The sequence below is a fragment of the Pristiophorus japonicus genome, chromosome 8, assembly GCF_044704955.1.
Source record: "Pristiophorus japonicus isolate sPriJap1 chromosome 8, sPriJap1.hap1, whole genome shotgun sequence".
NCBI classification, from domain to species: Eukaryota; Metazoa; Chordata; class Chondrichthyes; family Pristiophoridae; genus Pristiophorus; species Pristiophorus japonicus.
In genome coordinates this window covers 120,202,227-120,214,278 of record NC_091984.1, presented here as the reverse complement: position 1 = coordinate 120,214,278, position 12,052 = coordinate 120,202,227, and the positions used below count along the sequence as shown (strand labels likewise).

General features: G+C 55.5%; 1 protein-coding gene across 1 annotated transcript in view; it reads right to left on the bottom strand.

The window, feature by feature from the left end:
* Positions 1-12,052, bottom strand: part of mettl13 (methyltransferase 13, eEF1A lysine and N-terminal methyltransferase) — a 35,679-nt gene that overhangs the window by 21,916 nt on the left and 1,711 nt on the right. Inside the window, exon 2 of the mRNA XM_070888264.1 lies at positions 11,209-11,369. Within this exon, the coding sequence (XP_070744365.1) occupies positions 11,209-11,369 (161 nt within the window). The remainder of the gene's footprint in view (positions 1-11,208; positions 11,370-12,052) is intronic.

Genomic DNA, 12,052 nt, shown 5'->3' with positions numbered 1-12,052 from the left:
CCACTGGGGGGCACCCCCCCTCCACTCCCTCCCCTCCCCCCCCTCCCTCATCCACACCCCCCCCCCTCCACTCCCCCCCTCCACCCCCCCACCTCCACACCCCCCCCCCCCTCCACTCCACCCCCCCCTCCACTCCACTCCACACCCCCCCTCCACTCCACACCCCCCACTCCCCACCCCCCTCCCTCCACTCCAACCCCCCTCCACTCCACACACCCCCCCTCCACTCCACACCCCCCCTCCACCCCCTCCACACCCCCACCCTCCACTCCACCCCCCCCCCCTCCACTCCACCCCCCCTCCACTCCCCTCCACCCCCCCTCCACTCCACTCCACACCCCCCCTCCACACCCCCCTCCCTCCACTCCCCCCCCCACTCCACCCACCACTCCACACCCCCCCTCCACTCCACTCCACTCCACACCCCCCCCTCCACACCCCCCTCCACTCCACTCCACTCCACACCCCCCCTCCACTCCACTCCACTCCCCCCCTCCACTCCACTCCACACCCCACTCCACTCCACTCCACTCCACACCCCCCCTCCACTCCACTCCACTCCACACCCCCCCTCCACTCCACTCCACTCCCCCCACTCCACTCCACTCCACACCCCCCCTCCACTCCACTCCACTCCACACCCCCCCTCCACTCCACTCCACTCCACACCCCCACTCCGCTCCACTCCCACTCCACTCCACACCCCCCCTCCGCTCCACTCCACTCCACACCCCCCTCCACTCCACTCCACACCCCCCCTCCGCTCCACTCCACTCCACACCCCCCCCGCTCCACTCCACTCCACACCCCCCCTCCGCTCCACTCCACTCCACACCCCCCCTCCGCTCCACTCCACTCCACACCCCCCCTCCGCTCCCCTCCACTCCACACCCCCCCTCCGCTCCCCTCCACTCCACACCCCCCCTCCGCTCCCCTCCACTCCACACCCCCCCTCCGCTCCCCTCCACTCCACACCCCCCCTCCGCTCCACTCCACTCCACACCCCCCCTCCGCTCCACTCCACTCCACACCCCCCCTCCGCTCCACTCCACTCCACTCCACACCCCCCCTCCACTCCACTCCACACCCCCCCCTCCACTCCACTCCACACCCCCCCTCCACTCCACTCCACTCCACACCCCCCCTCCACTCCACTCCACACCCCCCCTCCACTCCACTCCACACCCCCCCCTCCACTCCACTCCACACCCCCCCTCCACTCCACTCCACACCCCCCCTCCACTCCACTCCACACCCCCCCTCCACTCCACTCCACACCCCCCCTCCACTCCACTCCACACCCCCCCTCCACTCCACTCCACACCCCCCCTCCACTCCACTCCACACCCCCCCTCCACTCCACTCCACACCCCCCTCCACTCACTCCACACCCCCCCTCCACTCCACTCCACTCCACACCCCCCCTCCACTCCACTCCACACCCCCCTCCACTCCACTCCACTCCACACCCCCCCTCCACTCCACTCCACACCCCCCCTCCACTCCACTCCACTCCACACCCCCCCTCCACTCCACACCCCCCCTCCACTCCACTCCACTCCACACCCCCCCTCCACTCCACTCCTCCACTCCACCCCTCCACTCCACTCCACTCCACCCCTCCACTCCACTCCACCCCTCCACTCCACCCCTCCACTCCACTCCACACCCCCCCTCCACTCCACACCCCCCTCCACCACTCCACTCACCCCCTCCACCACTCCACTCACCCCTCCACCACTCCACCACTCCACCCCCCCTCCACCCCCCCCTCCACCACTCCACCCCCCTCCACCACTCCACCCCCCCTCCACCACTCCACCCCCCCTCCACCACTCCACCCCCCCCTCCACCACTCCACCCCCCCCTCCACCACTCCACCCCCCCTCCACCACTCCACCCCCCCCTCCACCACTCCACCCCCCCTCCACCACTCCACCCCCCCCTCCACCACTCCACCCCCCCCTCCACCACTCCACCCCCCCCTCCACCACTCCAACCCTCCCTCCACCACTCCACCCCCCTCCACTCCACACCCCCCCTCCACTCCACTCCACACCCACCCTCCACTCCACTCCACACACCCACCCTCCACTCCACTCCACACCCCCACCCTCCACTCCACACACCCCCCCTCCACTCCACTCCACACACCCCCCTCCACTCCACTCCACACACCCCCCCTCCACTCCACTCCACACCCCCCCTCCACTCCACTCCAACCCCCCCTCCACTCCACTCCCCCCCTCCACTCCACTCCACACCCCCCCCTCCACTCCACACCCCCCCTCCACTCCACTCCACACCCCCCCTCCACTCCACTCCACACCCCCCTCCACTCCACTCCACACCCACCCTCCACTCCACTCCACACCCACCCTCCACTCCACTCCACACCCCCCCTCCACTCCACTCCACACCCACCCTCCACTCCACTCCACACCCACCCTCCACTCCACTCCACACCCACCCTCCACACCCCCCCTCCACTCCACTCCACACCCCCCCTCCACTCCACTCCCACCCCCCCTCCACTCCACTCCACACCCCCCCTCCACTCCACTCCACACCCCCCCTCCACTCCACTCCACACCCCCCCTCCACTCCACTCCACACCCCCCCTCCACTCCACTCCCACCCCCCCTCCACTCCACTCCACACCCCCCCTCCACTCCACTCCACACCCCCCCTCCACTCCACTCCACACCCCCCCTCCACTCCACTCCACACCCCCCCTCCACTCCACTCCACACCCCCCCTCCACTCCACTCCACACCCCCCCTCCACTCCACTCCACTCCACACCCCCCCTCCACTCCACTCCACACCCCCCCTCCACTCCACTCCTCCACTCCACTCCACACCCCCCTCCACTCCACTTCACTCCTCCCCTCCACTCCACTCCACACCCCCCCTCCACTCCACTCCACACCCCCCCTCCACTCCACTCCACACCCCCCCTCCACTCCACTCCACACCCCCCCTCCACTCCACTCCACACCCCCCCTCCACTCCACTCCACACCCCACCCCCCTCCACTCCACTCCACCCCCACACCCCCCTCCACTCCACTCCACACCCCACACCCCCTCCACTCCACTCCACACCCCCCCTCCACTCCACTCCACACCCCCCTCCACTCCACTCCACACCCCCCTCCACTCCACTCCACACCCCCCCTCCACTCCACTCCACACCCCCCCTCCACTCCACTCCACTCCCCCCTCCACTCCACTCCACTCCACACCCCCCCTCCACTCCACTCCACTCCACACCCCCTCTCCACTCCACTCCACACCCCCCCTCCACTCCACTCCACACCCCCCCTCCACTCCACTCCACACCCCCCTCCACTCCACTCCACACCCCCCCTCCACTCCACTCCACACCCCCCCTCCACTCCACTCCACACCCCCCCTCCACTCCACTCCACACCCCCACTCCACTCCACACCCCCCCTCCACTCCACTCCACACCCCCCCTCCACTCCACTCCACACCCCCCCTCCACTCCACTCCACACCCCCCCTCCACTCCACTCCCCCCCTCCACTCCACTCCACACCCCCCCTCCACACCCCCCCTCCACTCCACTCCACACCCCCCCCTCCACTCCACTCCACACCCCCCTCCACTCCACTCCACACCCCCCCTCCACTCCACTCCACACCCCCCCTCCACTCCACTCCACACCCCCCCTCCACTCCACTCCACACCCCCCCTCCACTCCACTCCACACCCCCCCTCCACTCCACTCCACACCCCCCCTCCACTCCACTCCACACCCCCCCTCCACTCCACTCCACACCCCCCCTCCACTCCACTCCACACCCCCCCTCCACTCCACTCCACACCCCCCCTCCACTCCACTCCACAAGAGATACCGTGGAGTTCTCCACTCCACTCCAGCACCCCCCTCCACGCCAGCTCGCACACCCCCCACGCTCGCACTCCACTCCACACCCCCCCTCCACTCCACTCCACACCTCCCCCCTCCACTCCACACCACCCCCCCCTCCACTCCACTCCACACCCCCCCTCCACTCCACTCCACACCCCCCCTCCACTCCACTCCACACCCCCCCTCCACCTCCACACCCCCCCTCCACTCCACTCCACACCCCCCCCTCCACTCCACTCCACACCCCCCCCTCCACTCCACTCCACACCCCCCTCCACTCCACTCCACACCCCCCCTCCACTCCACTCCACACCCCCCCTCCACTCCACTCCACACCCCCCCTCCACTCCACTCCACACCCCCCCTCCACTCCACTCCACACCCCCCCTCCACTCCACTCCACACCCCCCCTCCACTCCACTCCACACCCCCCCTCCACTCCACTCCACACCCCCCTCCACTCCACTCCACACCCCCCCTCCACTCCACTCCACACCCCCCCTCCACTCCACTCCACACCCCCCCTCCACTCCACTCCACACCCCCCTCTCCCCACTCCACTCCACACCCCCCCTCCACTCCACTCCACACCCCCCCTCCACTCCACTCCACACCCCCCCTCCACTCCACTCCACACCCCCCCTCCACTCCACTCCACACCCCCCCTCCACTCCACTCCACACCCCCCCTCCACTCCACTCCACACCCCCCCTCCACTCCACTCCACACCCCCCCTCCACTCCACTCCACACCCCCCTCCACTCCACTCCACCCCCCTCCACTCCACACCCCCCCTCCACTCCACTCCACACCCCCCCCTCCACTCCACTCCCCCCCTCCCCCCCTCCACACCCCCCCCCTCCACTCCACACCCCCCCTCCACTCCACTCCACTCCACACCCTCTCCACTCCACTCCACACACCCCCTCCACTCCACACCCCCCCTCCACTCCCCCCTCCACACCCCCCCTCCACTCCACTCCACACCCCCCCTCCACTCCACTCCACTCCACACACCTACTCCACTCCACTCCACACCCCCCTCCACTCCACACCCCCCCTCCACCACTCCACACCCCCCCTCCACTCCACTCCACTCACCCCCCTCCACCACTCCACTCACCCCCCTCCACCACTCCACTCACCCCCCTCCACCACTCCACTCACCCCCCTCCACCACTCCACTCACCCCCCTCCACCACTCCACTCACCCCCCTCCACCACTCCACTCACCCCCCTCCACCACTCCACTCACCCCCCTCCACTCACCCCCCTCCACCACTCCACCACTCCACCCCCCCCTCACTCCACCCCCCCCTCCACCCCCCCCTCCACCACTCCACCCCCCCCTCCACCACTCCACCCCCCCCTCCACCACTCCACCCCCCCTCCACCACTCCACCCCCCCCTCCACCACTCCACCCCCCCCTCCACCACTCCACCCCCCCCCCTCCACCACTCCACCCCCCCCCTCCATCACCCCCCCCACCACCACCCCCCCACCACTCCACCCCCCCCTCCACCACTCCAACCCCCCTCCACCACTCCACCCCCCCCTCCACCACTCCACCCCCCCCTCCACCACTCCACCCCCCCTCCACCACTCCACCCCCCCCTCCACCACTCCACCCCCCCCTCCACCACTCCACCCCCCCCTCCACCACTCCACCCCCCCCTCCACCACTCCACCCCCCCCTCCACCACTCCACCCCCCCCTCCACCACTCCACCCCCCCCTCCACCACTCCACCCCCCCCTCCACCACTCCACCCCCCCCTCCACCACTCCACCCCCCCCTCCACCACTCCACCCCCCCCCTCCACCACTCCACCCCCCCCCTCCACCACTCCACCCCCCCCCTCCACCACTCCACCCCCCCCCTCCACCACTCCACCCCCCCCCTCCACCACTCCACCCCCCCCTCCACCACTCCACCCCCCCCCCCACCACTCCACCTCCCCCCACTCCACCCCCCCCCACTCCACCACTCCACCCCCACCCCCCACCACTCCACAACTCCACCCACCCACCACTCCACCCACCCCACCCAGTTCTAATCTACTCACTCCTTCGGCAACCTACTGGTCAAACAGGAGGCTTAAGCGAGTCAAGTGTTATGGGGAGCGGGCAGGGAAGTGGAGTTGAGGCCAAGATCAGATCAGCCATGATCTTATTGAGTGGCGGAGCAAGCTCAAGGAGCCAAACGGCCTACTCCAGCTCCTGTTTCTTATGTTCTTATGTTCATGTCTGGTCCTGATATCTTGATGTTCAAAGAGTAATGCGTTGTATATGCACAACTACCACAGAGGAAAGAGGAGAAAGCAAGTAGGAGAGAATATTTATTCGAATCAGGAAAGTTTTCACATTCAGATTGTAGACTGCGTTCAATACAAAGTAACTTAATCAAGAATCACATTGGAGTTTAGCTGAACTGAGCACTGCAAGGGAGGTGGGGCACTGCAACTCACCACAGAAAGAAAACAGAGAGCTATCGTCCAGTATCTCATGTTTCAAATATTTTTTTTTTTAAAGTTGTTCTCGGGATGTGGGCGATGCTGGCAAGGCCGCATTATTAGATCCGTCCCTAGTTGTCCCGAGAAGATGGTGGTGAGCCATCTTCCAACAATTGTTTGTACAACTGAATGGCTCGCTAGGCCACTTCAGAGGAAAGCACACACTGTGGACTGGAGTCACGTGTAGGCCAGATATGTTGGGAATGGCAGGCTCCCTTCCCTGAATAAAGTCAAAGAACAAAAGAAAGACTTTTCAATTATATTGTGCCTTTCGTGACCTCATAAGAACACAAGTAGGAGCAGGAGTAGGCCACCTGGCCCCTCGAGCCTGCTCCGCCATTTAATAAGATCATGGCTGATCTGATCATGGACTCAGCTCCATTTCCCTGCCTGCTCCCCATAACTCTTTACTCCCTTGTCGCTCAAAAATCTGACTATCTCCACCTTAAATATATTCAATGACCCAGCCTCCAGAGCTCTCTGGGGCAGAGAATTCCATAGATTTATAACACTCAGAGAAGAAATTCCTTCTCATCTCAGTTTTAAATGGGCAGCCCCTTAATCTGAAACTATGTCCCCTAGTTTTAGTTTCCTGAGTGGAAATATCTTCTCTGCATCCACCTTGTCGCGCCCCCTCATTATCTTATAAGTTTCAATAAGATCACCTCCCATTCTTCTGAACTCCAATGTGTATCGGCCCAAACGACTCAACCTATCTTCATAAGTCAAACCCCTCATCTCCAGAATCAACCTAGTGAACCTTCTCTGAACAGTCTCCAATGCAAGTATATCCTTCCTTAACTTTATGCAGTACTCTAGGTATGGCCTCACCAATACCCTGTATAGTTGTAGCAGGACTTCTCTGCCTTTATACTCTATCCCCCTTGCAATAAAAGCCAACGTTCCATTTGCCTTCCTGATTACTTGCTGAACCTGCAAACTTTATCTGTTTCATGCACAAGTACCCCCAGGTCCCTCTGTACTGCAGCACTTTGCAATTTTTCTCCATTTAAATTATAATTTGCTTTTCTACTTTTTCTGCCAAAGTGGATAACCTCACATTTTCCCACTTTATACTCCATCTGCCAAATTTTGCCCACTCACTGAACCTGTCTATATCCCTTTACAGATTTTTGTGTGTCCTCCTCACAATTTGTATTCCCACCCATCTTTGTATCATCAGCAAACTTGGTTGGCTACATTACATTTCGGTCCCTTCATCTAAGTCATGAATATAGATTGTAAATAGTCGAGGACCCAGCACCAATCCCTGTGGCACCCCACTAGTCACTGTTTGCCAACCGGAAAATTACCCATTTATCCTGTTAGTTAGCCAATCCTCTATCCATGCTAATATATTACCCCCAACCCGTGAACTTTTATCTTGTGCAGTAACCTTTTATGTAGCACCTTATCGAATGTCTTCTAGAAATCCAAATACACCACATCCGCTGGTTCCCTCTTATCCACCCTACTCGTTACATCCTCAAAGAACTCCAGCAAATTTGTCAAACATGATTTCCCTTTCATAAAACCATGCTGACTCTGCTTGATTGAATTATGCTTTTCCAAGTGTCCTGCTACTGCTTCCTTAATAATGGACTCCAGCATTTCCCAATGACAGATGTTAGGCTAATTGGTCTATAGTTTCCTGCTTTTTGTCTGCCTCCTTTTTGAAACAGGGGCATTGCATTGCGGTTTTCGAATCTGCTGGGAGCGCCCCAGAATCCAGGGAATTTTGGTAGATTACAACCAATGCATCCACTATCTCTGCAGCCACTTCTTTTAAGACCCCAACATGTAAGCCAGCAGGTCTAGGGGACTTGTCCGCCTTTAGTCCCATTATTTTACCGAGTACTTTTCCTTTAGTGATAGTTTTAAGTTCCTCCCTCCCTATAGCTCCTTGATTATCCACTATTGGGATGTTTTTAGTATCTTTTACTGTGAGGACCGATACAAAATATTTGTTCAACGTCTCTGCCATTTCCCTGTAATCTATTATTAATTCCCAAGTCACATCCTCCTGGGGACCCATATTTACTTTTGCCACACTTTTCCTTTTTATGTACCTGTAGAAACTCTTACCATCTGTTTTTATATTTCGTGTTAGTTTACGATCTTAACCTAATTTCCTTCTCTATCATTTTTTAATCGTTCTTTGCTGGCTTTTAAGTTTCCCAATCCTCTGGCCTCCCACTAGTCTTGGTCACATTGTATGCCCTCATTTTCAATTTGATACCATCCCTCATTTCCTGAGTTAGCCACGAATGGTTATCCCTTCTCTTAATCTTTCCTTCTCTTTGGGATATATTTTTGTTGCGAGTTATGAAATATATCCTTAAATATCTGACACAGCTCATTAACCGTCCCATACCTTAATCTATTTTCCCACTCCACTTTAGCCAACTCTGCCCTCATAACTTTGTAGTCTCCTTTATTTAAGCTCAGTTTGAGGACTGGTTTGAGAACCAACTTTCTCACCCTCCAACTGAATTTGAAATTCAACCATGTTATGGTCACTCATTTTTCGAGGATCCTTTATTACGAGATCATTTATTAATCCTGTCTCATTACACAGTACTAGATCTAAGATAGCCTGCTCCCTGGTTCGTTCTGCAACGTACTGTTCAAGGAAACTATCCCAGATACACTCTATGAGCTCTTCCTCAAGGCTACCGTGGCCAATTTGCCTTGTCCAATCAATATGAAGGTTAAAATCACCCATGATTATTGCCATTCCTTTATTACAAACCTTCATTATTTCTTGATTTATACTGTGTCCAACAGTGTAGCTACTGTTAATGGGCCTATAGACTATGTCCACTAGCGACTTTTTCCCCTTATTATTCCTTATCTCCACCCAAACTGATTCAACATCTTGATCTTCTGAGCCAATATTGTTTCTCACTAACGCACTGATCTCATCCTTTATAAACAGTGCTACCCCACCTCCTTTTCCTTTCTGTCTGTCCTTCCGAATTGTCAAATATCCCTGAATATTTAGTTCCCAGTCCTGGTCACCTTGCAACCACATCTCTGTAATGGTTATCAGATCATACCCAGCATACCCCAAAACGTTTTACAGCCAATTGAGTACTTTTGAAGTGTAGTCACTGTTGTAATGTAGGAAATACAGCAGTCAATTGTCACACAGCAAGGTCCCACAAACAGCAATGAGATAACTGATCAGATCATCTGTTTTATTGAAGTTGGTTAAGGGGTAAATATTGGCCAGGACATACTTTGAAACATGCTTGGATGAAGGGACCAAATGTAATATATCCAAGTTTGCTGATGATACAAAGCTGGGTGGGAATGTAAGTTGTGAGGAGGATGCAAAGCGGCTTCAAGGGGAAGACAGGCTAAGTGAATGGGCAAGAACATGGCAAATGAAATATTACATGGAGAATTGTGAAGTTATCCACTTTGGTAGAAAAAATTGAAGATAGTATTTTTAAATGGTGAAAGACTGGGAAATGTTGGTGTTCAGGGGGACCTGGGTGTCCTTGAACACAAATTACTGAAAGTTAACATGCAGGTACAGCAAGCAATTAAGAAAGCAAGTGGTATGTTGGCCTTTATTACAAGAGGATTTGAGTATAAGAGTAAAGATGCCTTACTGCAATTATATCGGGCTCTGGTGAGACCGTACCTGGAATATTGTGTACAGTTTTGTTCTCCTTACCCAAGGAAGGATATGCTTGCCATAGAGGGAGTGCAACAAAGGTTCACCAGACTGATTCCTGGGATGGGGGATTATCCTAGGAGGAGAGATTGAGTAGACTAGGCCTATATTCTCTAGAGTTTAGAAGAATGAGGTGTAATCTCATTGAAACATACAAAATTCTTGGGCTTGACAGGGTAGATGCAGGGAGGATGGTTCCTCTGGCTGGGGAGTCTAGAACCAGGGGTCACAGTCTCAAATTAAGGGGTCAGCCATTTAGGACTGAGATGAGGAGAAATTTCTTCACTCACACTCAAAGGGTGGTGAATCTTTTGAATTCTCTAACCCAGGGGGCTGAGGAAGCTCAGTCATTGAGCATATTCAAGACAGAGATCGATAGATTTTTGGATATTAAGGGAATCAAGGAATATGGGGATAGTGCAGGAAAGTGGCGTTGAGATAGAAGATCAGCCGTGATCTTATTGAATGGCCTACTCCTGTTCCTAATTCTTATGTTCTTATGTTCTTATGTTCTTAAATAATACGATGGGATCTTTTATGTCCATCTGAGCGGGAAGACTTGGTTTAACGTCTTATCCAAAAGACAGCACACCTGCAACATTTTGTCCTCAAGTCTCTGGAGTGGGATTTGCACCCACAACCGTATTATATCTCAGGCTTGTTGATCACAGTGCTGCACTGATAGAAAAAATTAAGAAAAAAAAACTTTTAGCATGCCTGCAGCTCAAGTAGGGTGCCTGGAGTCAGTCAAACCAAAATAGGAGGAACACATGAGCAAACGGTGCAACTTTATTGTAGAAAGCATCCACTTGGAAGCTGCAATCAGTTTCTTCTTTAGAATCAGAAATACAAATAGTTTCTTACTCAGGAGCTAAAGAAAAAAATCAACTGCTTTATTTCTAACAGGGCAAAACTCCATGATGTAAAAGCTTTGTATTTCTTTTAACAATTTTTTTTTTTTTAAAAACACACACACATACATACACTGGCAGCCAAAACAAGACTGAAAATGTAATTCAGTGTGAGGTTAATTTTCTGCTAATGTACAACTAAAAGACCATTTTTGCTTCAAGAACTACAAAGCAGTTAGGAAAGTTAAGATTATGACTGTACCTTATCTTTAGGTTTGATGTACTTGTGCAGCACTGCACAATGGTCCACATAGGCCCCATACCACTCAAAGGCACTTGCACCCCGTTTCTTGAAGAATGTCTCCCAATATTCAGCAGAACTGAACTCTTTCGAGCTCTTTGGCAGTAAATTCATTTTCAAACCTTGGTAAAGATTGGAAGTGGTTACTTTATTCAGAACTTTGCAATGGTCCAGATATTCACATTTCAGTAAAACAGCAGCACAAGGCAAAAACAAACTGCTAAACTCATGGTTATAACTGAAGGTGCGCTGATTTTTGAAGTAAAATGCAGAGCTATTTAAAAATGTGTTCCTTAAGAATAGAAATTGCAGATCGGCATTTGGGGGCCTGGAGAAGAGAGATTTTGGATACCTCGAGCTAGATTGGTAAAACTAATTCCCAAACTGTGCCGAAAACATCTAAAGCAACTGCATTTTTGCTGCTTGGTTTACTTTATGTCAGTTTCCCAACACATCACAACGACCTGCCATCTCTGAATGACAAATTTAGCCCCTTTCCACCTAAAAAGCACACTAAAGGGACAATACATTAAACAATTCTTTACGGTTTTGTACCATGGATTTGTGGTTTAAGAGACACGAAAATGAATTTCCACTGGCAGTTATAAATTATTGGAAACTGAAAAATTCCTCTCTGACCCTTAGGCAATCAAAACTAGTCCAAGAGATCACATTAGTCCTGATTTACTTCAGCAAGCTCAATAGGTCCCAGCTCAATCTCATGCTGGGATAAGGGAGAGAGTGAATATAATTAATTACAACCTTATTTTTCAAATGTATTGGCTTTTAAAAGGGCAGTTAGCAA